General features: G+C 35.0%; 2 protein-coding genes across 2 annotated transcripts in view; one reads left to right on the top strand and one right to left on the bottom strand.

The window, feature by feature from the left end:
* The window catches only part of timp2a (TIMP metallopeptidase inhibitor 2a), a 44359-nt gene extending 31003 nt beyond the window's left edge, over positions 1–13356 (bottom strand). The window contains 1 exon segment of the mRNA NM_182874.1: positions 13010–13356. Within this exon segment, the coding sequence (NP_878294.1) occupies positions 13010–13136 (127 nt within the window). The 5' untranslated portion in view covers positions 13137–13356.
* Positions 1–26054, top strand: part of cyth1b (cytohesin 1b) — a 194977-nt gene that overhangs the window by 23784 nt on the left and 145139 nt on the right. The gene's annotated exons all lie outside the window — the stretch shown is intronic.

Consider the following 26054-nt stretch of genomic DNA (forward strand, 5'->3'; position numbering starts at 1 on the left):
TTCGCGGTTGCGAAAAAAACCCAAAAACTAAAATTAACCTGCTGGTAATGTTATGGGAACATTCTTTTATGGTTGCAAAATAATAACCTAAAAATAACTATTAAGGAACATGCAATACAGGTTATATTGAGCTTATTAAATATAACCTCTCCGAAACCTGGAAATGTTATTTTATGGTTGCAAATTAATAGCTTAAAAATAACCATTAGGGAACATGTAATAAATGTTATTTTTAGGTTAATTACATATGACCTCCCTGAAACATTCTGGGAAAGTTATTTTGCAGTTGCCAAAAAACTAAAATAAAAACTAAAAATAGCTGCTGGAAATGTAATGGAAATTTTCTTTTATGGTTGCAAAATAATAAGCTAAAAATAACCATTAGGGAACATGTAATAAGAGTTATATTTAGGTTATTTAAATATAACCTCCATGTAACGTTCTGGAAATGTTGTTTTTGTTTGCAAAATAATAGCCTGAAAATAAGCATTAGCGGAGGTATAATAAAAGTCATTTTTAGGTATAAACATATAATCTGTATTTTACATATAAACTCCCTGTAACCTTCTATAAATTACCTGCTGGAAATGTTATGGGGATGTTATTTTATGGTTGCAAAATAATAACTAAAATAAAAACTAAAAATAGCTGCTGGAAATGTAATGGAAATTTTCTTTTATGGTTGCAAAATAATAAGCTAAAAATAACCATTAGGGAACATGTAATAAGAGTTATATTTAGGTTATTTAAATATAACCTCCATGTAACGTTCTGGAAATGTTGTTTTTGTTTGCAAAATAATAGCCTGAAAATAAGCATTAGCGGAGGTATAATAAAAGTCATTTTTAGGTATAAACATATAATCTGTATTTTACATATAAACTCCCTGTAACCTTCTATAAATTACCTGCTGGAAATGTTATGGGGATGTTATTTTATGGTTGCAAAATAATAACTAAAATAAAAACTAAAAATAGCTGCTGGAAATGTAATGGAAATTTTCTTTTATGGTTGCAAAATAATAAGCTAAAAATAACCATTAGGGAACATGTAATAAGAGTTATATTTAGGTTATTTAAATATAACCTCCATGTAACGTTCTGGAAATGTTGTTTTTGTTTGCAAAATAATAGCCTGAAAATAAGCATTAGCGGAGGTATAATAAAAGTCATTTTTAGGTATAAACATATAATCTGTATTTTACATATAAACTCCCTGTAACCTTCTATAAATTACCTGCTGGAAATGTTATGGGGATGTTATTTTATGGTTGCAAAATAATAACCTACAAATAACCATTTTGGTTATTTAAAAAACAAACAAATGTGAACCAAAGACTAACATTATGTAGGGTCTATGTTTGTTGGTTTATTGTTTAAAATCCTCTTTATAAAGAAAACAACAGGACTTTTAATTCTGCAATCTGAACTGTCATTACTCATCGTAAGGGAAACAGAAGTGTGAAGATTTTCCTTTTGCAGTAAAAAAAAAAAAAAAAAGAAGAAATGACGAGAACTGCATGCAGCAATGTAAAAAAAAAAAAAAAAACAGATCAGTTGTTGATTAACACTGCCAAATGTTATTGTTTGACATTTAAAGGAATCTGCATTTCATAGCACAGAACAGAAAACATGCACAGTAGACAGCATTCGTTAGGTTTCTGTGCATCCTCATTACTGCTTATACAATAAAACCAGTGCAAATGTTCTCAAGAGTCTCTGAGGTTTACCAATGTGGATAAAGTGAGAACTGGACAACTTGACGCTCGGATGCTGTCCGCTTTATAAACAGGCAGAGCGGGCATGGCAGGATGTGGAGAAACACTGGTTTGTGTGTGACCATTGGTGACTGCATTTAAATACCACTGATTTCACATTTTTATCAAAACACATGGGGAAAGATGTCACATTTAGCTGTTTCTTTGTCAGAAATTTGTGAGGCAGTGCACCCACGCCGGAGAAAAATATCGTCTGACATGCAGCTTACAAAAGTCACATGTTCACGACAATCTGACGTACTGTAAACTGCAGTGACATAAAATATGAGGTTCAGATATCAAAAATGAATCATATGAGGTGCATATCCCGCCTGTGGGAGGTACATTTCCTGGACAGAACTTACATATTTGACTATTTTTAGAAACCTCCCAACAAACGTTCTGCTCTTGAAAACTTTTCTCTTTTATTACAACCAAAAGGGACCAAATGCTTGGCTTTAAGCTCCAAACAACGCTGTTTTACCCTCAAAAGAAAAGCAGTGTGAGTTCTTCTCCAGTGTTTATTGCTCGTGTCTGGGACTATTAAATGTGGCAATGAGCTCTGTCTTATTGCATTGAGGCAGCAAAGAAGATGAGCGTTTCCAGACGAGATCTGACGAGATCTTTATACTCTGTAACAGGTGGAATTGATTGCTTTGGTTATGACATCAAATACGCCGTGTATGTTTGAACTGAATAACCAAGATAATAGTCTTGTTCTCTTGGGATACATCATTAAATTTGGTCACACAAACAGCAAGTACAATCAACAGTGCATGCAGAATAATTTATAGCGCTTCACTTTGTCCACATTTTTTTGTTACAGCCTTATTCCAAAATGGATTAAATTAATTGATTTCCTCAAAATTCTTGCAGCTCCGGTACGCTTTTATGGCTATTTCCACTGTCAAAATGTACCATAAAGTGAACCGTACCATACCATAACACTTTTTGGCAAAAGGGTACCAAAAGACGGAGCCAAATGTGCAGCTGAATTACATCGTAATACTATATACATAAAATAACAGGCCATGGTTGACCAGAGCTCAAACAAACCTTATGGTTGTCTTAATGAACGGTCACAAAGCCAAAATGAACAAATTCTTTCAAGTCCTGATTTTGTTTTACGAGGCCGTCTAAAAATGCGAGCGGTTTCACTTTCTCCAGAGAGCTTGCTTGCGCTCGCCACATGTCTATATTTGAAATAATTAACTTCTTGAGCTGATGATAATAATGTGCATGTTATTATTAAAGTGTTTCTGACATGCGATCCTTTCAGAAACGGACAAACGTGAGAGTGAAGTGCAAAAAAATAAAGGAGAAGCCAGAAAAAAAACAGAGCACACGATTCTGTCAGCATCCTAAAACATGAACAAACTGCCATGGTTAACTATTATCATTACATTATGGACCTATTATAATGACCCTGAATGACAGAATTACTTTCTAACAGAGGTTACATGTGCTGGTGAAGAATAAAGACACAGATAAGAGGTTTGCACTGACTGGGCTATATGTTTCGTGTTGTTTTTTAAGACAAATAAGGACTAAAGGCTCGTACACTCCGGGACGCTTTTCGTTTGCATTTATCATCAGCGTTTTGAGACGTTTTTCCGAATTTAATCCTAAGTGATTTTCACTGGCGTCGAGCAGAAGAGTATGCAAAATCACTCCTTGACGTTAGATGCCGCTACACAACTTTAAATTTCTGACATCCGCTTGTTGCACAGAAGAAGAAGACAAAGTTGACACGCTTGTAGTAATGGATAGTTCAAGTAGCAGCTCCAGCTCTAGCGATAAAGAAAGGATTATTGTTCACCAGTGCAATAAGCAGATTCACGTTCATTTAGGGCCTACTCACACTATGCCATCCGTACCGTGCCCAGGCCCGTTCCCTGGATCGTTTGAGAAGTGTGAGTGCGCTGAAGCACGGTTCACTTGGCTGGACCTGGCCCAGTTGGAAGAGGTGGGCCTGAGCATGGTACGAATATGGATTGATTAATCATTCTTACTGATCAGTGAACGCAAACTGCCATAGTTTATTAAAGACGAAAACCCCTCACAGCATGACAGCTGCGCACCTTCAGCAGATCTCATTCTTGCAGCACGAGAGCTTTATGATTATGAGCACCAAAAGTGGCGGATCTGTTCGGCGAAATATCTGAATGCGTGTCACCGCATCCCTAAGGACTGTTCGGCGACATATTTGACTGCATGTCACTGCATATCAAACGACTGAAACGATATAACTAGAGAAATCTCCACTGTGCTGCTGAGTGAGAGCGCTTCTCACTGAACAGCACAGCAGCGATGACGTAAGCGCGCCGAGGCCCGATTGTGGTGTGAGTGCGGGCCGTCGGGGGAGACGGGAGGGGGGATAAGCGTGCTTTGGCCCGGTTCGAGGCAACTGTACCTAGTGTGAGTACGGCCTTAGTCTCTGGGCATCTTCTTCAATATGCGCTCGCATTGACAGTTTTGCGCTTAAGCGCCTGCAAGTGCTGTTTACTGTAACTTCAGCAGCTCCGTGCACGTGAACAAAAGTGCCAATCTGATTGGTGGAGAAGGTTTTGACATGGAGCATCAAATCAAAAACCAGCATGAGGTTTTTTTTTTAAAATTACGATTTTACGTCTGCCGATTTGAGTGTTGGTGTGCAGGATCACATAGGCGCCGTTTATTTAGTCATGAAGTGTAAAACGTTGACGAAAAATGCGAGCAAAAAGCTTCCCAGTGTGCACGGGCCTAAAATTTATGCAGTGTGTACTTTTTCTGTAATTGGTAACATATCGGAGACTGTAAGCGTCTGTATGTGTTCAGATATGTTGCATTGATTTATTTATTTATTTTATATGATCACAGATGTTACAGTAGGCTGTTTCGCCCTATCATTCATCTGCAGTTATAATCAAATTATGTTCATAGAAAGGTTAGTAATGAACATTTATACACAAGTATTTATGTGTATAGAGCATCTGTTTTGTGAGAATTGCTTCTCATATGATATGTGAACGAGTCGTACAGCTTTACTTTGACATTTCCTCGAGTTGAGAATGACGTTGACTGAAACTTTCTGTCTTACTGGCAGTGGAAAGTTAAGCCTGATAAAGTTGACCCATACCGACCCGTACTGTACCGTACTGTACCACTCAGTGGAAACAGGCTATAGAAGGGCCAATGAGCTCAATCCAACAAGAGGTGACATCTGGAACACAACAAACCAACTAGCCCTGACTAACAGACCAATGAAGCCGAATGGCTGGCTGTCAGCTTGGCCAGCCAAAGGTAACCAGCAAACAACAGAAGAAAAGCATGAATGTTTAAAACCACACAAGGGAACATACAGTAGCTTATTTGCTCTAGCCAATCTGAACAGTATGGCTAATCGGTACGGCTAGACACCACACATAAATGTTAAATCCTTCATACTTAGTCTGTCTGCTCCTTTACATTATTGTTCTCTTGTTACTCTTCATGAATGACCACCATTGTTTTAGCGTGTCCAAGTACTGCAGTCACAAAAAAATCTCTAGTCCTGCCATAAGGCTTTTGGATACACTAAACTTTTTAAAAGCGCTACCTGTGAGGAATGTTTGTGCATTTGGCATACCTCACTGTTAATTCCTCTCTTTTTTTCCAATTTATCCCATTTTTTCCAACTTCCTCACTCTCAAGCTAATAAATCCTCAGCTCATCTGTATTCAGGAATGTTGAACACCACCCTCCAATCACTCAAATGTCCATCACAACCCTGTTTTACAGTCTGTAGTACTGCACACGTTAGACTTGAAACCATGCTTTTCACGAGACGGTTCAGATGCATTCAGACGGATAAATATTTGGAGTAGATGACAAATAGACAAATATAATTGGGCCTTCAGTTTATACAGTACAAACAACATCACAGAAAATGGGGCAATTTAAATCCAAAGGTCTTGTGTAGAGTCAACATAAATATTAACCCATTTTATTTGTGTGATTTGACTTATTTCCCAGGTAAACAAGGCAGGCAGTGGGATAATCTCTGTGCGGCATTGGATATAAGTTGAAACTGGATATATGAGACGTTTAATGGTTTTTGTTACTTCTATCTCACAGGCCAAGCAAAAGTTTAATTTTATTTATTATACAAAATACATCTTGTCAGGTGAATTTAAGAACGAGAATCATTTGGCCACTTTTAAAAAGACTAAGAACCAACTCTAGGTCAGAATTAGCCATTTACATATATTACGCTAAATGACAGTGGAACATTATTTTTCCAAAATATTGAATATTTATTTTCGCTAAAATTATTTGAAACTTTTTAAGCACACATTTTATAGTTTTTTCCATTAAAAAATTGCCTTTTTCATTATAATTTCATGCAGACACCAAAATGGTGGAGACTATTTCTTTTTTACATTGGCATTGCATAGTCTAAAGCAGGGGTGTCCAAACTCGGTCCTGGAGGGCCGGTGTCCTGCTGAGTTTAGCTCCAACTTGCTTCAACACACCTGCCAGGAAGTTTCTAGTCTCTAGTAAGAGCTTTTTTAGCTGGTTCAGGTGTGTTTCATTAGGGTTGGAGCTAAACTCTCCAGGACACTGGCCCTACAGGACCGAATTTGCGCTTCGTCAGCGTTTTTTGAGATGTTTTTCCGGCTTTAAACCCAAGCTATTTTCACTGGCGTCGAGCAGAAGACTATGCAAAATCACTTCTTGAAGTTAGATAGTGCTAAACAACTTTAAGCTTCTGACACCCACTTGTAACACAGAAGAAGACGACAGAAAAGTTGACACGCTTGTTGTTAAAGTTACTGGCGATTCGAACAAGCATGGATGGTTCAAGTAGCAGCTCTAGCGATGAAGAAATGATTATTGTTCACCAGTGCAATAAGCAACTTGAGTGCCCCCAAGGGCTGTTTACTGTTAACTTCAGCAGCTCCGTGCACATGAACAAAAGTGCCAATTTGATAGGTGGAGAAGTGGCACGTCAAAACAAAAAAACGTGCAGAAGGCGTTTTTAAAAAAATTACGCTTTTACGCCTAGTGTTTTGCGCGTTGGTGTGCACGATCACATTGGCGCCCTTTATTTAGTCACGAGGCGTTAAACGTCGATGGAAAATGCAAGCAAAAAGCGCCCCAGTGTGCACAGACCTTAATGCTTAGAAATTTGTGCTGCACAGAAACGTTTACATTCAGTAAAATCATGATCAACATTTTCGTATGATTTGCCTAAATAAATATTTTGCTGAGGTATTTTTGCAGTTGATATTACAAAATAGTGATTTAGCACATGCATTTAATAAGGGTTTTCTTTCTTTCTTTCTTTCTTTAATATGACATTTTTAGCTTAGTTTGAAATTAAATTTGTTTAATCAACCAAAGCATTTAAAACAAAACATTTTTAATTGAATTGATTTCACCAAATATTGCATTTTATTATGTGCACTTATCTTGTTGCAGGTTATCTTGAGCAGGTTACATTAAACCCTGTGTCCTAACAACAGGCTATGTGACGAGATTTGCAGTGATGAGCAGTTTGGCACCAGATGAAACACGACAGAAATTTAAATACAGTTATTCAGAAGCACAAAATAGTGCACTTACTCATGAAATGGTAAGGCTTATAATCTAATTAATACCTATTAAACCTATTTAACATTATTAAATGTAGATGCTGAATCACTTATATGTGTTGTTATGTGTTGGAGTCACAGTTCTGAAGTTCAATTTCAAACGGTTTATTTTATTTTCAAGATCTGAAGTGAACTATCTGCTGCTGCTTTCAGTAGTATGGCAATAAATGTGATGTAAGCTGGCATTCAAACTCACATTATTAGTATTTAACACTGAATAAAGCACATGAGGTGTAGCTGAGGAGATCATTGTTAGTTTTCTGTTGCTCAGCTGCAAGAAATAGAAGCTAGAATAGATGCAAGTTTTCTAAATTAGAAATTTAAGGTGTTGGTTAGAACAAAAACATCTTTTAATATGGAAAATATTCCTTCTATCGCTTGCTGTTGCTTCTATTCAGAACATGACTTAAATCAGCCTTAATCAGCCTTTAGTCTCGATAGTCAGGCAAACTCCAGTTGATTTCATCAATCTGGCAACCTGCGCTTGCATGTGTTTTAATCCAGGAGTGCAATACCTAGTTCAACCTCTGGATCACAAACTTACATACTGCACCTTTAACATATACAAATAAGACCTAAGATAAAACAGATGCTTTTCTATTCACAGTAATATCTGGAATGTTCTAAAGCATGTTGATTTCCCACACATTTCACTCCCTGCTTAGAAATAACCTACCCTAATTCTGATTAGATTGTATATTTCCCAGCTGACCTCGATTTGTACAATGAATGAATGATTTTTTTTCAGTGGTTCTGGAGACAAACAAACATGTTGAGCTTTGGAATGCGTTCTGGACAACAGACTTTAAAAGCTTAAGAGGAAAAAAAGTCTAGTGGCACTGCTCATGTTTCAGTTTTCAATCCTGAGACAGTCCTGTCACTGTTCAGACTCTCTAAAAGCATGTTGTGCTCATCTATGACTCAATAACATTGAACTGTGAGGTAAATAATAGGGCTGTGTCACTCCCATTGAGAACGAAAAACTGAATCCACATGACTTTTTAAGCATGGCACGTGGAAACCTTATTAGAAACTGGTTTGGATACTATTACTATTTATGGCATACCGCAAGGCTCAGTACGTGGACCATTATTGTTTTTTTATGTTGTGTATATGCTGCCACTGAGTTATTTTTCCTTTTTATCCTGAGGATGGCCTTAATATGCAGAAATCCCAGTTTTGTCATGAAATATGAGTGTGAAATTAATTTCCGCCTAATAGCCTGTTCAGTTTCACTGCAATCAGGAAAGACACGAGCCACTAAAGTTACTTTTCACAAACAGATGGAAAAAAACCTTCCCTTTTGATCCAAGAAGCACTGGTTCAAAGCCAGTGAGCTGAGGCAAGGGCGTGCGGTGCAGCCAAAAGACTGCGCTTTTCTCACTGTCTTAAGAATGCCATGCATATTTCTAAAAGGTCCTTGACTTTCATTGCTTTTTCCTCTCTGGCACATCCAGACCTACCGGCCAGATGTCAGATGCTCTTTGACGGTTTTGGAGGAGCATTCGAAGCAAGCTATAAGCCCTCAAAAACACTTTAAGAGTGTGTGATTTGTCTTATTTTGTATTCCCAGCTCAAGACAGAGCTTGGGTTCTGCTCCAGCGGGCAGGCGTACCTAGCTAATCATCTCTGGACAGTGCCTGAATTAAGTATGAACTGGGAGGGAAAACCCCAGTGGGATGCAAAACATTCTTGCAATTTTTTATGCCTCAGCTTTCTCCATCAGAGTGAAAAATGAAATAGAGACCAGTTGCACAGGAAATCAAGGCCTTAGTCAGTAGCGCTCTTGTCCTCCCTTTGCTCTCATCTGCATTTGATTCTCTGTTTTACTATTTGATTTCATTTGAAGACACATTTATCTAAAAGTCACCACAAATATACACTTACACTCTTAAAAGTCGAGGTTCTAAATTGGAGTTGATAGTTTAACATTTTTGGAAACTTAAGATTTCAAGTTTCTTCACAGTGGAAACATTTTCTTAAGATGATTTAAATGTTTTTAAAAAGGGTTCTTTGTGGAACCCTAATAGTTCTTCTATGACTGCCAAAAACAATCTATGAAAAAACTTGTAGTTTTAGAAGTTTAATGATACACTAGTCTTATCATGGGCCGGTACATGATTCTGACAGTATGATAACCTTGGATAAAAACTTTGCCGTTTAACACTATTGTGATTGCTGGTCTAAAATCTGTTCTTTTTAAATGTCTGGAAAAAAAAAAAAACTTTTTTCCCCTTTTGAACACAATATATTTTATTTTGAGAAACATTTAAAGTATTTTAAAGCAGTAAATATGTCAGGCTGAATAATTCAAATGAATCATTGATTTCTGCTGTCTTCATTAGTATCAAAAATTTTCTTTTTCTTTAAAATGCCATCATTGGATATTTTTTCTGCTGGAGATACTGTCTTAAAAAAAGGGGGAAAAAATGTAAAAAAAAAAAAAAAGACTTACACCTTAAGAACGGCATAGCAGAAAATTTTGGTGGTTTTAAAACCTTGACTTTTCCAAACCAAGGTATAAGTCAACCCAGGCTCATTCTGAAAACGTGCTTCTACAGTATGTACATTTCTGGAGACCACCAAATTATCCCAGGAGCTAGATTTTTTGTAGGTTTTGTTTACACTTTTTGTATGCTTTGTAAGATCTTAAATTTCTCTCACAAGTGCCATTCCTGCCTACTGTTCTCACGTAAATCCACCAGAGACCACTGTTGGCTGACTGAATAACTGAGTGATCAACTGACACACCCTCCTTCTTCCCCCTAAACCCAACCAATTGTATTGGTTGACCCGCCCACCCACTTCCCTAAACCCAACCAACTATTTTCAAAAGCAATCAAGAAAAAGAAAAACCCTGATGTGATTTTTACCACGTTTTCAGATTTTACCACATTCTCACCCAGTTATTTACTTGTTTATTTTATATTTGATACTTTCTGGAATCGTTCTCAACATCTCAAATCGCATTTCAAGTCTGCTGACGTACATGGCGAGCTAACTGGAAAACCGGTAATAGTAGAAAAGCTGTCCATACGAAGGTAATGGCATCATACCGCCCTGTAGCATTTATTTTAAAGATAAAATGCAGCCATCCGTACTTCTGGGAACATAATTCACAATTTCCAGAAATGTATATAGGGCTACGTTATCAGAATGGGCATATGTTGGTATTTTTGATGGGAAGTTTGGACCATTTTACTAACTCAGACCTTTTGAGTCTCGTTCAGTGAGGTGAACAAATCTTTTTTAGAGTCATTTCATTCATTTCGTTCAATTTGCCTAAAATATTAGTAAAATGTTGCGAGTTGCTTTCAAACTCATCTACAACTACACCAAACATTAATCATAATACAAACAAGTCATAACTAGAGTGCTATAAGAAAGAGAAAATAATCATTTATTGTTTGCCTGCTCTTTTGTTTATGATTAGCTCAGCTCACCACTTCTGACAGGTCTTCAAATTTGAGGGGTGCATTGAAGTCACACTTACAGCCCCATATGAGCTTAACCAGTTTACACAGTCCGAGCCGAAAGGAGGCATGATTTGTTCACCTTTGGAGTCTTCTGATTGTTGATGAGTTTGCTCATCACGTGACAGCATGTAAAAAGATATGACTTAAACCCGAGAGATGAACGAATCAACTCTTTTTCTGGCTCTAAATGCATAATATTGGCTTCTGTCTTTCAGGTGATGAAAAATTACTCAAACCAAGGACTCGAGAGATGAACGGATTAAATCTTTTTCTGGCTCTAACTGCATATTATTGACTTCTGTCTTTCACTTGATGAACAAACAACTTAAACTTGACAGAAGACTCGAAAGAGGAACTAATCTTCTACTCCACCTGCACAAATGTGCGCATGTGTGAATGAACGAATCACTCCCTGAGAGGACTCATCATTCTCGAGTCATTCAAAAGATTCATGATGATGATTATCCAGAGTCATTGGTGAATCATTTTGGGCCAGTTGACAGAACTGCCACTCTTAAGAATTAGTTTTTTTATTGCTGTTTATGGTTCCGTCATGAATATTTAACAGTAATATAAGCATTTAATTCTATTATGGTTCTTTTATAAGTGGAAAACTATTCTTTAGATTGTGAAAACATTTTTAACACTATAAAAATATAATTTTATGATTTGAAATGTTACCCCTAGCCTTCATAACAGTTTCCAAATTTGTATGAATTTTTAGCAGAAAAAATTGAGCCTTCTAATCACACCATTGCTTGCAGCGAGACAGTGAGTAAGTGTGAATCTACAGGTCAGTAAGAGCCATATATATGCGTCATGCGTCAATGTTTTCAGTCTTTCAACAACAGGCCTCAGTTTCACCTCTACATTTGTTGTTCTGCTAAACAACATTTCAGCATCATTTTCTCATGCAACAGGCAATCTGCATCCAACAAATGCTTTGGCAGAGTCAGTGTGATGTTGGATGGGTACCCTTAATGTACTGTTTTGGCTGTGTATGTAGGCCAGCTGAAAGCTTTCTGTTAAACCCAGACATAATGAGTTGTTTCTGAGGAATGAAAAAGAGAAGCCAGATATAAATAGATATAAACAGGCCTCAAAACGTCATTCAGATCAGGCTGCAGGACTGCTATGTGTGTGCTGAAGGTAAAAGACACTGAAAATGCATTCAGATACAACCAATAAATGAGTAGCAACTAATTTGATTTAAATCCAAACAAAGCAGATAAACATTATTATTAATTATGACATTGTTATTAACATGATAAAACAGATTAATATTTCACAGAGACAGCGATAGCAGACAAATTCCTTAAAGTTATAGAATTCTGTTCTGAATAACTCAAATTATGAACACATAAATAGTTTGATTAAAATAAACTATCATAAAAGAATACATTTTCTAATGTCAAATATTAAATGATTAAAATAACTTAAATTAATAAAACATATTTACTTTTATTAAAACAACAACAATTTTAACAGACTAATACAAAATCTTAGATTTATATATATATATATATATATATATATATATATATTAACATAATCACAATAAATATGTAATTTTAAAATATGCATGAAATATAAAAATTAAAAGCTGTTCTGAATTTTTTGTAACAAGTATTAAAACTCAAAATGTATTTTTATTTACAAATTTATGAGCTTGAAATACTTAAAATCTGAAGATCTTAATACAACAAATAAAACAATCAAAGTTTATTATAAATAAATGCAAATATTGTAAACAAAGACTATGGGGCTTTTTAATAACATGCTTCAATTTTTAAGTCTACATCTACAAGATGCAGAGCTGCCTCTTCTATTAAAGACAGCTGGCATGTTTTGCTTCTGTTTTTATGAGCTATTTGTTTGTGCAAAAGAGTACTAAAACATCCAGCTGTGATCCCCCTCAGCCCCCGTGCTTTTGATTCCACCTACAAAGCAGCACCAGAGCAGCCTGGAACTTTGTTGTTGTCATCAGTGAACACATATGTAGGCTCCTAATCAATCGCATATAGTTGTATGTTTCTATCCTGCAGCATCAAACAATACCCGTGCGTTCTTCGCGTTCTAAAACTCGTAGTTGGTTCTAGAATAACGTATTTGAAATTTTGCATTGTGACGTAGCATCGTTCGGATTGTTGACACGCACTTACCAACATCAGCATTGCAGAACGCCTGTTGAGGATGAACCGGGGAACAACTGCACGCTTCTGCGATCTCTCCCACCCGAAACAGTACCAGCACAACCAGTGTGCCAATACAGCTCCTGACGCTCTTCATTTTCGCCTCACTTCAGTATCTGACAGCAATAAAAGCAGGCAGGTAGACGGTCTTCTGCAATGTCAACAATGATCCGGATCTCTCACACAGCCCAAAAGTAACGTTACACCGTCCGCGATGCCCACACGCAGGGTATCAGTGTGACTGCTTGCCGTTAAATCCCTCAGAGACGAACGGGGCTTCTTGGTAATAAAGGAAGTCCACTGCTAGCTCTATGTTTAATGGTCTTTCCAGGCTTCTTTCTTTTCCACTGCCTTCTATGGGTGTGTTCTTCTCATGGAGAGACCAGGTTCATGCCTTAATACTGCGCGTGCGGACTCCTCCCTTCAAACCAGATTCAGCCAGAGGTGGGCGCTTGCTTCGTTGAGGGCTTCGAAAGATTTCTACACTCTTTCTGTCAGGACGGAGTTTTTGGACAAATATATAGCCTACTACACACTCAAGTGTTTAATACAATCTACGCCGAAGGGATTTAGAGCACGTTACACTGTGTTCCGAAGAAAAACGAGCTGCTTTTCGGTATTTGTTTACATGTTTAATACACGTGTGCTTCTTGTGCATGTAACGTTATTATAATGTTGATGTACCTATCGAGTTCAGAACAAACGTGCAAAGTAACCACGGCGAACCATTGTAACATTTAGTTCTGCTCTAACGTACTAACATATATTTTCATACAAATACTTTTTATTTGATTATTGTTTTGTTTATTTTCTATTAAATAACAATATACTGTTTATTCCTTATTATTGCTATTATTAGCATAATGACTAGTATTGCTTCTTCATGCTACTACTTAAAAAACATTAGGCTGCTGTTTACATTTTTCATTAGATAGCCTACTAATGCTAGTCAGCTTAAAATTTACAATGGCTACCTAGGCTATTACTTTATACAATGACTAATAAGCCTAAATAATAATGGCTATTATTGATTGTTCATACTTAATAAACATCTAGACTGCTATTTGCTGTTTACATGCTACACTGATTCATTCATTCATTTTCTTTTCGGCTTAGTCCCTTAATCGGGTTGCCACAGCGAAATGAACCACCAACTTATCTTATCCAGCACATATTTTATGCAGTGCCCTTCCAGCATCCTACCCAACACTGGGAAACACTCACACACTTTTGCACATACTCACATACACTACGGACGATTCAGCTTACCCAATTCACCTACACCTCATGTCTATGGACTGTGGAGGAAACCGACGCAAACTCGAGGAGAACATGCAAACTCCAAACAGAAATGCCAATTGACCCAGTCAGGGTACATACTACAATGTAAAAAGTAATTTGTTAGGTTAACTTTAATGAATTATGCAGTCTCGCTGCTTTAATTCAATTAAGTAATCGTAACTTTGTCAAATTAAGTACTAATTACTAATGTAGAAAAAGTAATTCTTACTTACACTGAGTCACATTACTTAAGTCACAATTAAGTCAGCTTAACTTTATTCATTCAATCAATCATTTTCTTTTCGGCTTAGTCCCTTTATTAACCAGGGTTTGCCACAGCAAAATGAACCACCAACTTATCCAACATATGTTTTACACAGCAGATACCTTTCCAGCTGCAACCCATCACTGGGAAACACCCATACACTCTCATTCCCATTCATACACTACGGACAATTTGGCTTACCCAATTCACATATGGTGCATATTTTTGGACTGTGGGGGAAACCGGAGCCCCCGGAGGAAACACACGCAAACATGGGAAGAATGTGCAAACTCCACACAGAAATGACTGAAAAGAAAATTCACAGAAAAGAAAGCTGATTAAGCCAGGACTCGCACTAGCGACCTTCTTGCTGTGGTGCAACAGTGCTAACCACTGTGCCACCTAGTAAAAACCAGGCGCCGGTTAGTTCTGGCTGTTATTTTATACAATGGCTAATTAGGCTATTATTTAATACAATGACTGATAATAATGGCTATTATTGCTTATTCATACAAACCAACTAATTTTCAAAATTAATAAATAAACTATGAGCCTACTAGTTCTTATTTATTAGGTTCTAGTTCCCATTCATTAGATGCTTATACTTTTTAATTAGATAATATACACATATACACAATCATAGACACTAGTAATAACATTTTAGATACCAGTATTAATAGTTAGTAATTAATAATATCTTATAAGTAAGTAATGTCTAATGATTTGATGTATCAAAGGAATAAGTACTATTGCATTAGGAAACATAACTATTTTATTGTCAGAAAAATGGCTAATTCATACTGCTTCATGTAATTTTATTTGTATGAAAATGTATGATTTTTAGTAAAATGTTCATATAAGATCATTCTAATTAATACGCTGGTACTACAGTCAATTTAATAGGTATTGGTTTCTAATAAATCAGTATTAGTAGGCCATGTTATAAATAAGAACTTATATAATAAAAATGGTTCTAGTACCTAGCAAATAAGCACAAACTAATGACCTATTAGTAAATTTAATTGAAAAGATACTAGTACTTTATTGAAAAAATAAGTACTAGTAACATGAACATAGATGCTATACGTCCATAAGTTTCATCAGTGATTTATTAATTAATAGTTTATTTATTGATGAGTTGTTGATTTGGTTTGGGTATTAGTTTTGTTTTGCCTGTATATGTATATTTATTTTACTCTGAAAATCTAATCTAGTTTATTCTAGTCAAATTGTTTAGTTCGAATCTGTTTTTCACTAAATATTTAGTTATAAATATTTGTCATTCTAAATGTCATTTACTTGACTAAAATTGAACAAGTTCAGCTGTAAAGGATTAATGAAACATAAGCAAAACCATCATAAACTGTTTCCATCCATCTGTTTTTTTAAAGTTTATATTGGATAAAAAGCACTGAATAGAAACACCAATGTGCATTATTAAAAAAAAAAGTTGCATAAACTTTTATGCACACATTTACTAGTTAAATTCCTCATTAAACAGAGCACTGATGTCTATCAGATCATCTCATATTGTTTTAATAATTCTAAAAGACAACTCTAAAATTTAATATTATATCACAGTAGTTTCCTTGGAAGTGGTGATTTTATTATCATAAACAGCTGGGGCAGAACATTGGTTTATTCATAAATGCAAAAATTAATTCTGCGTATAATTACAATTTTAAACTTTGAATAGAAGCGGAAAATCAACCATTCACGTGTGAATAAGAAAGATACTAGGGTTTAAACATAATGGAAACACATATTAACTGTCAGTGGTTGGACATATTCTCCAAACATTTAAGAATATTAATAATAATAAAATACAAAAAAATTATATTAATAGTTATCCTATTTTTGGTCTGGGAAAAGATGCTGTTGATAGAAATGATCAAACTTTCGGCAATAAAATGAACACCTGTCTCAATGATTATAGTTAATCAATCTAACTAGTGATTTAATACAGTCCATTTCTCAGACACAGCTGTTGCTTGAATTCAACAGTCTTAATTCCGCATGACCTGTATTTATGATTTATGATGGCTTTTCATATTTCTGGAAGCATCATAAAGCAACATGAAACTATGTGCTACTGTAGTGCTACTCCTATTCTGTCAGTATAACAGAATATAATGTGTAAAGTAGGCTTTACTCTCTGCTGGGTGTTTTTTTAATCCACACTCTTTTGTTAAAACACCTTTTTACCCTTATTTTGAACCACAATCCCTCAATAAAAAAAACAAAAAACTAATTTCCTCATAATAATACAGGAAAGCACACCAGAGGCGCTGAATCGGGAACTTTAGCTGCTATCGCATCTATAAGGAATTTGCTCTTGTAGTCATAAACCTACTGAAGTCTCTTTATTGTTTCTCTTCCCACTCAGAACAGCAGTAAAAAGCTCTCTTTGCTCCTGCGTCTGTGTCTGCAGCTGGCACACTCTCATTGTTTCCACTCTGACTAGAGGGAAAAAGCGAAAATCCACAATGTGCTGCTCTGAGAGAGAGAATGAAGTAAAATAAATAAATTAATGCAACGGTTGGAAAATCTCATGGCAAGTTTGTTGGCTATGATGACATCACCTCTTTGGCTGCGGCTGCGCAGAAGCATGTGGAGTCGTGGATTCAAAGTTGTTTTTGTTGCGTTTTTGGGCTTTTTGAAAATGTATATTTCTTTTTAGAAGATCATATTTACAAGAACATTAAGTTCTAATTTATGTTATAAGAATAGTACAAGCAAATAAATAAATACATTTGCAGTGAACTTCACCCCTCAGGCCATCCCTGATGAACATTACCTTTTTCATTGAAGAAGATTTTTAGCTGAAACTGTGATGCATAAAACTCACTGATTTACTGTTATTGGTGATTCATAAGACTTACGTTAACATCTATCAGCACACTGTGAGTATAAAACAAAACTTACTACCCATGGCTCCTGATATTTTAATTTAACTAGTGGTCGACTGATATGGGTTTTTTAAAGGTCGATGCCAATACTGATATCTTGGAAGGCAGGGTGGCCAGTGGCTGATATTTAGCTGATGTAATTTATCACATTTTAATTCATAATTACATTAGAATTTATAAAAATTTTATTCATTGAAAATAATTTGTTTCCCTGTACTAGATTGCAGCTGGAAAGGCATCCGCTGTGTAAAACAAATGCTGGAAAAGTTGGCAGTTCATTCCGCTGTGGTGACCCCTGACAAATAAGGGACTAAACCGAAGGAAAATGAATGAATGAATGAAATTCAAACTTATTAAAAAAAATACACACTGTAAACGATTTCTGTTGTTTTCACAGTATTATACTGCTTTTCTCAACAGTTTTTTACTGTATAAGCTGTGCACAGTGTGTTACTGTATATATTGTTGTTTTCACAGTATAATAATGTTTTTTCAACTTTTCTATACTGTAAACATGGTTAACAGTATGTTACTGTAGATTTTATAATGAATTTTGGGGAAAAATCCGTTACTGTGCATCTAAATACAGTACTGCAAATGACCAAGAACAACTCCACACACACTATATATTATGATTATTATGTTTATTTATTTTTAGCCAAATTATTTTGTGAAGTAAATAACCTAACCAGTTTCTTCAGACTGTTCAGTGCATTAAACTGTCCCCTGGTTTTCCATTTGTGGGTGCACTTTATAAGGCAACATGGAAATATTAAATAATATTTAATAAACATAACTTTGTGCTAAACCAAACGTAAATTGGAACAAAAATAAATTGATTCACGTAACCAAAGACTGTTAAACACACAAAATGATTTCAAAGTTAGCTTAAATGTCAGAGTGACCAACCTGCTTTAGGATTCAAGAATATTGGGCACCCATGGGCCACCGTAGAGGTCACATATCTCCGCATTTTCAAAACAACATTTTAAAATACGCACTATCTTAATAAATAAACCACAGAATTGAGTTTAAAACAACTACATTCTCGCATGAAAAACGGTTAAAACTTTATTTCATAACACATTTATTATCTAGTCATCGAAGACAGGGCATGTCTCAATAATGTCTAGGCCGATTAAAGCATGAGGTTTGCCGGATACATGAGTGATGGAGCGCCGTCAACCCCTGGAGGTCAGAATCTCCCCTATCGGCAAAGCACACTTAAAATTAGACATGATATCTATAAACAAACCACAGATTTAAGTTTGGAAGAACTACATTCTCGCATAAAAAACTGTTAAAACTTCATTTCGTGACATATTAAACGCAATATTTATGATATGATCTGGCTTTTCTCATCCGCCATTATATTTGCTTGTTGGTGTGAAATGAACCCTGGGAGAAAAAAATATTAATTCTCAAAACACTTCAAGCGAACCTTATTCTTATTGTTAATGTCAGATATATGTAATATTTTCGCTGGTAAAGTGAGAAGAAAAAAACAATATTACTATTTTATCAATACCACGTTTGCACTGGTTCGGTTCAGCACACAAACGACACCGAATCGGATTGAACCGTTTGCTCGGGAATTATTTTATCACACGTGTTCACAAGCACATTCAGCAATATGTGTATAAATGTGTGTGGCCGAGCAGTATAACGAAATAGTAATGATTCATTGTTGTGTCTTACAATAATATACAAAAAGGAATCGGTTTAGGCGGATTCGACTCTTTACTGTTCTAAGGAGCCGATTCATAAAGCCGAGCCGACTCGATTTGAACTTCACCAGGCAAGCAACGGCTCTTCTAATTTGAAATCCTCCTGTCGCCTTTTCTTCCAGTGAATTCATCCTCGGTAAGTGTTTAAAAGTCAAATTCTGTTCGTTAAAGGATTGTTTTGTGTATATTTCCGTGTAGTGTGTGTGTAATTTAAAATAATTAACCAAGTTACTTTAGTTGTACTGTAAGTTAGGTACTTATGTCACGTTATTCGACGCCAGACCGTGTTTGTAGTGTTTGCGAGGTATTAGATAAGGTAATTACAGTGAGTTTATCTTGAGTGAGTTTTTGACCATAGTAACGTTAAGTTACCTGAAAAAAAAAACGTAACTTTTACTTGGGGTTAACTGCATTAATGAATTCTCTATTTCAGCACAACACTGAGATGAAGGCAAAGTCACCATGAAAAGTTAAATGTTTAACGTTAAGGTAAGCTCTGGTCTTCATGTGGTCATTATGACCAAGTTATCATTATGGTTAAATTTGTAAACTGTAAGTTAGTTATTCAAACTAAACTCACAATGAAACAAGTCTAAACTGTTTTATTAAATTGAGCTGATAATAAAATTCAGTTGATGTCTTTTAAGCTAACGTTAATATTAACATAATTCATATTAATTGTCTATTTCTCACTGGTTAATGAGCTTATTGTATAACGTTATTGTGTCATTAATTGTACATTTTATTTTTGGTGTTCAGGTGTAGGGAATGATTTGTATACAAATTTATTTGAACCCCATACAGATTATTAAATGTTAAGTCTTATTTTACTCTTATTATATTTATCTTTTTTGCAACTACAGCAATTGATGCTGAAAAACTGATGCTACCAATCTCTCCTCACTTGATTATTCAAGGTAATGTTGATGTCTTTATCATTTTGATTAGATTTTGAAATGTCAAGTTGTTCACAGATTTGTTGTGAGGAGTTTCATGTACAACCTCTTTTTCTTCTTCTTCCAGTAACGACGCAGTGGCACAGTAGGTAGTGCTGTCACCTCACAGCAAGAAGGTTGCTGGTTCGAGCCTCGGCTGGGTCAGTTGGCTGAATACAATGGCATAATGATTCTGCTTGCTCACAGGAGGTACTTGATTTAGTTTTCCTCAAGCGATACATCAGTTTTTATGAGTAATGCGTGACACTTGAATTGAAGGGACAGTTCACCCAAAAATGAAAATAATGGCATCTTTGGCATCCTCCACTTGTTTCAAAATAGTTAGATTTTTGTTTTGTTCCATTGAACACAAACTCGTATATTTTTTTAAAGAAATTTGGTTCAAATATGGATGTCAATAGTTTCTGGTTTCTAACATTCTTCAAAATATCTGCTTTAGTGTTCAACAGAAATTTAAATGGATTTAAAACACATGGAGTAATGGTGGCAGAAAAGTAAACTATCCTTTTAAATATTTTATTCTGAGACTTATTTAAATGTGTCTTGTCTTTTGCCATATTGTCTTTCTAGCTCAAATTGTGATGGACCTGGAATGTGAGACCAGTTACTCTTAAGTCAAGAACCAAATAAAGCACAGATGTGGAGGGATCTGCAACTAAACTAACTGGAGGAAAGGAACCTTTAGGTAAAACACCTGCTTTATTTAGATCTGAAGTATTTTATTTGGCATAGAGTATTATTTTTTTATTCTTATTCTAATTTTATGTTATGTATATACTGAATATAAGTCATTTAAATTTCACAAATGATTGAATATAATAATTGAATAATGATTGAATATAATATCATCTAGATGTCTTATTTTTTATTGTCTTAAACATTGGTGCTCAACCCTGTTCCTGGAGATCGACCTTTCTGCAGAGTTTAGCTCCAACCCAGATCAAACGCAACTAAACAAACTAAATAGTATCTGAAGGAGCACTTGGTAAATAAAGACAGGTGTTCTTGATCAAGGTTGCAGGTAAGCTCTGCGGAAAGGTAGATCTCCAGGAACAGGGTTGAGCACCCCTGATCTAAATGCTCAAAAATGCTGTTTCAGAGGCGAGGTTGGATGTAGTTCAGAAATAGATTCATTAGGATCAATGCTTAAAGTAAATGTTTACTTCTCTCTGTAGACCAAACATGCTTAGTATCCCACACATTTTAATGAATTATTTATTTTGGTTACTTTTACATCTATATATGGGTAAGCAAGTATTTAATAAATACAATTATTTTAAACCACTTAACCAAATGACTCTATTACCCTAGCTTCTGGGAAAAAAAACATGTAAAATAACAGATTTTTTTTTTTTTACAGTGTGGGTGAACATACTACCTTGATGTCCAACAAAGACTGCACAAGAGCTCATTTGATGGCACATATTCTGTCCTGTCTACATCTCTGACAACCTGGAAGTGCTTCGACATCAGTGAGTAATAAATCTTCATATTATCATGCATTCAGGATTTCTGTAAGCCTATCTTTAATGTTAGTTTGTAATCAGCAGTGACTGTTTTAAAATTTGGTATTTAAATTATTCTTAACGTTTTACTGATGCTGTGCACAGTAACGTCATGATGATTTAATTTGAGGAAATGTCACTGGAGAGGTGTAATAATATTTATTTGTCTCACTGACATGCCATCACTGCATATTGAAATACAGTAATACGAATTGACCACAAAATATTATCACAAACATTTCATGAAGTAGACTGCTTGACTACTCTTCATTTCTTTGCTCAACTTTAACACATTTGATCGTGTTGCTGTGCCTTTCGGCAGATTTTGCCAAAAATGAATGCTTATTACTTTGTTTTATGCGAACCAAATGTCAGTAACTTATAAGCATTATTTTTTTTTATATCACCCATGGCTTTCATGTTCTCTAACGTAATCTTCTCTGTAAGTTAGAAGTAGATTTTCACATGTTAAAAGCCTAAAAGTACTTGATTAACATTAATCACGTTAAATTAATTATTTTATTTATTTATTTATTTTTAATATGTAGCCTCTTAAGGTTATAATTAACTGTGTTCACCCCTCTTAAATTCGTGGAAGCGCTAGTGTGGTCATGGAATCAGATATTCAAGCTAAACAGAGTCAGACAATAAGTTAAGATGAGACTTTATTTTTTACATACCTGTGTGGACACTTGACTAGTGTTGAGTTGACTGATCTTTTCCCCATTAACGTTAGTGTAATTGTAAATAGACAACAATCTGTATTTTGCCAACAAAAACGATAAAAAACAGTGTTTTATATATATAAAACAGCAGTGCGGTGTTTGGTTTCTGAATGAATGAAATAATTTGAGGCATGATTAGTTTTTACTTCAGTGATTGATTTTGCTTGTCGTTTTTGCAGGATCATCAGAAGTGCTCCTGCCCTTTTTCACTGTCCCTTTTCCACAACATCATTTGGCCTTCATCATTTCGTGTCTTGTAGCAGTATTTTCATCTGTTTTTAAAATTGTGCATACTTTTTGATGCATTAATTGTTGACTGGTTTTACTGATCAATTTTTCATTAGTGTTCTGTTGCTGTGTTATATTGAATAATTGCTACTGTTTCAGTAGGGTTTACACAATAAACTTTTATTGTGAAGTTAAAGTTTTAGTTTCTTTATTTTTCTTGTATTTCTTGAACAGTTAAAATAACATTTGTGCAATTTTTGAACTTTTTTTGCTCATTATAAAGTAGCACTGTTAAATACAATAAAATAACATTTAATAACTGTAAAATACTATACAGTAATAATGAAAGTAACGTTAAAATACCGTAGTTCTGCATGGTAAAAATGTACAGTGAAATACTGTTTTCAGTTTTGCAGTATGTGTATTACTACTGTAATTGGTGTTACAGTATAAAAAGAAAACAGTAAAATGATGTATTACATTTTACAGTAAATCTAATACTAAAGTAATTAGTATTACAGTAATGTTACTGTTTTATGAAATACAGCAGCTACTGGATAATTGTTGCCAGTAACTTACTGTTAATTTAACAAGAAATCGTTTACAGTGCATGTTTAAAGAAATTAGTATTTTTAATATGGTTGTATTAGTTAATGTTATTTAATGTATTGATTTTAGTTTATGCATTAAAGTAATTACATTTATTAAAGTATTTGTTCATGTTAGTTATTGTTAGTTAAGGAAAATACAGTTGTTCGTTGTTGGTTCATGTTAACTCACAGTGCATTAACTATTGTTAACAAGCAATAACCTGGATGTTAATAATGCATTAGTAAATGTTGAATTATGATTAGTTAATGCCGTACAAGTATTGTTAATATGTAGTTCATTTTATGAAATGCATAAACTTATGAACCTTATTGTAAAGTTTGACCAAGTAATCATATTCATACTTTAAAGACAGTGGGTATCATGTGTACAGTATATACACATGGTTATATATGTGTATATATTTATATTTATGTTTATATATATAGATTAAGTCTTTCATGAGTATACATATACTGTATGTACAGTTAAAGTCAGAATTATTAGCCTCCCTGAATTATTAGCCCCCTTGTTTATTTGTTCTCCAATTTCTGTTTAACAGAGAGAACAACACATTTCTAAACATAATAGTTTTAATGACTCATTTCTAATAACGGATTTATTTTATCTTTGCCATGATGACAGTAGGCGACGCAGTGGCACAGTAGGTAGTGCTGTCACCTCAAAGCAAGAAGGTTGCTGGTTTGAGCCTCGGCTGGTTCAGATGGCGTTTCTTTGTGAAGTTTGCATGTTCTCCGCGTGTTCACGTGGGTTTCCTCTGGGTGCTTCGGTTTCCCCCACAGTTTTAAAGACATGTGGTACAGGTCAATTGGGTAGGCTAAATTGTCCCTAGTGTATGAGTGTAAATGAATGTGTATGGATGTTTCCCAGAGAAGGGTTGCAGCTGGAAGGGCATCCGCTGCTCAAAACATGTGCTGGATAGGTTGGCGGTTCATTCCGCTGTGATGACCCCTGATTTATAAAGGGACTAAGCCGAAAAGAAAATGAATGAATGAATGATGACAGTAAATAATATTTGACTAGATATTTTTCAAGACACTACTATACAGTTTAAAGTGATATTTAAAGGCTTAACTAGGTTAATTAGGTTAACTAGGCAGGATAGGGTAATTAGGCAAGTTATTGTATAATGATGGTTTGTTCTGTAGACTATCGAAAAAATATAGCCCATGAAAGACTCAATGTCATTCAATATAGCTACCCTGTATATCAGCTAAACTAAGAAATTTACCGTCTGATGCCTACATTTAAAAAATACCAAATATAGTCTTATATATATCAGCATTGGCAATGTATCGGTTGATCACTAAATTTAACTCTTTGTCAGTGAAGATAAATTAGTGACAAAAAATTTGCAATACATACAGTAACTCACAAACGTTTGTGACTGAATTTTGTCAAAAAACATGAACATATATCACTATTGATGCAACATTGCAGCAAGAAGTATTGACCCATTTTTAAAATATGAAAGTAGTTTATACAAATGAAAGTAATTTATTAGGCAAACATAAAGCTTTTACATAGACTGCATTGAGTAATCATAGGTTGTAAATCAAATAAATTCAATTACAATAATTCCAGTGGGATTATACTTGATAATTATCAGATTGTGGTTTTATAAATTTAGGCAAGGCAAGGAAAGTTTATTTATATAGCACATTTCCTACACAGTGGCAATTTAAAGTGCTTTACATAAACAAGAATAAAAAAGACAAGTATATAAAAAATAATAATAATGAATAAAAACAAATAAAAACAGATTAACGTGTTAAAACAGGTTATAAAAGAATGAAAAAGAAAATTTAATTAAATTTTATTTTTAAATGGGATTTTGTTTTATGAAGTTGAGTTTTAAGTAAAGCAGAAAGGGGTAAATGCATTAATAAAAGTAAAAAAAAAAACTTTGTCATAATGTCAGCAACTGAAAGACATTATAATTGACAAGTTTTAGGATACACGACTAAATACTGTAGTCTCCATACACTGCTTTCTTCTGTGCCACTTCTTTTCACATTGTCAGTTTTTCACAGTTAACCTTAGTCCTGTTTTGAATCTGCTGCTTTGCTAAAGCACAGGCATTTGTAGCTCCACCCTCTTTTGAAAAGAGGGCTGGGAGCACAATCTTATTTGAATTTAAAGAGACAGTCACCAAAATGGCACAATTTGGATCAAAGCATATGGTTCAAAAAGTTCATTCATTTATTCATTCATTCATTCATTCATTCATTCATTCATTCATTTTCCTTCAGCTTAGTGTCTTTACTCATCAGGGGCTAGAATGAACCGCCAACTTATCCAGCATATGTTTTACGCAGCTGATGCCCTGATGCCACCTGCAACACAGTACTAAGAAACATCCATACACACACATTCAAACACACACACAAACACTACGGCCAATCATGTTTATTCAATTCACCTATAGAGCATGTCTTTGGACTGTGGGGGAAACCGGAACCCCCGGAGGAAACTTACGCCAACACGGGGAGAACATACAAACTCCACAGAGAAATGCCAACTGACCCAGCTGGGACTTTAACCAGTGACCTTCTTGCTGTGAGGCGACTGTTTAACCACTGAGCCACCATGTTGCCTGGTTCAAAAAGTTATAAAACATTATTAGGGTAATTTGATCTAAAACATACACATTCAGCACATCAGAAACTTATTTTAAACTTATTAATAGGTGCCCTTTAAGGCCCACTCTAATCAGCAGCTTCAGATCCAAGACTAGTGGACTAGTCTTCATATTGATTGTGTGTGTGTGTGTGTGTGTGTGTGTAGGATAGAAACTTTGTGTCTTGGTC

This window comes from Danio rerio, chromosome 12, assembly GCF_052040795.2.
Source record: "Danio rerio strain M-AB ecotype USA chromosome 12, GRCz13ab, whole genome shotgun sequence".
Taxonomy (NCBI): Eukaryota; Metazoa; Chordata; class Actinopteri; order Cypriniformes; family Danionidae; genus Danio; species Danio rerio.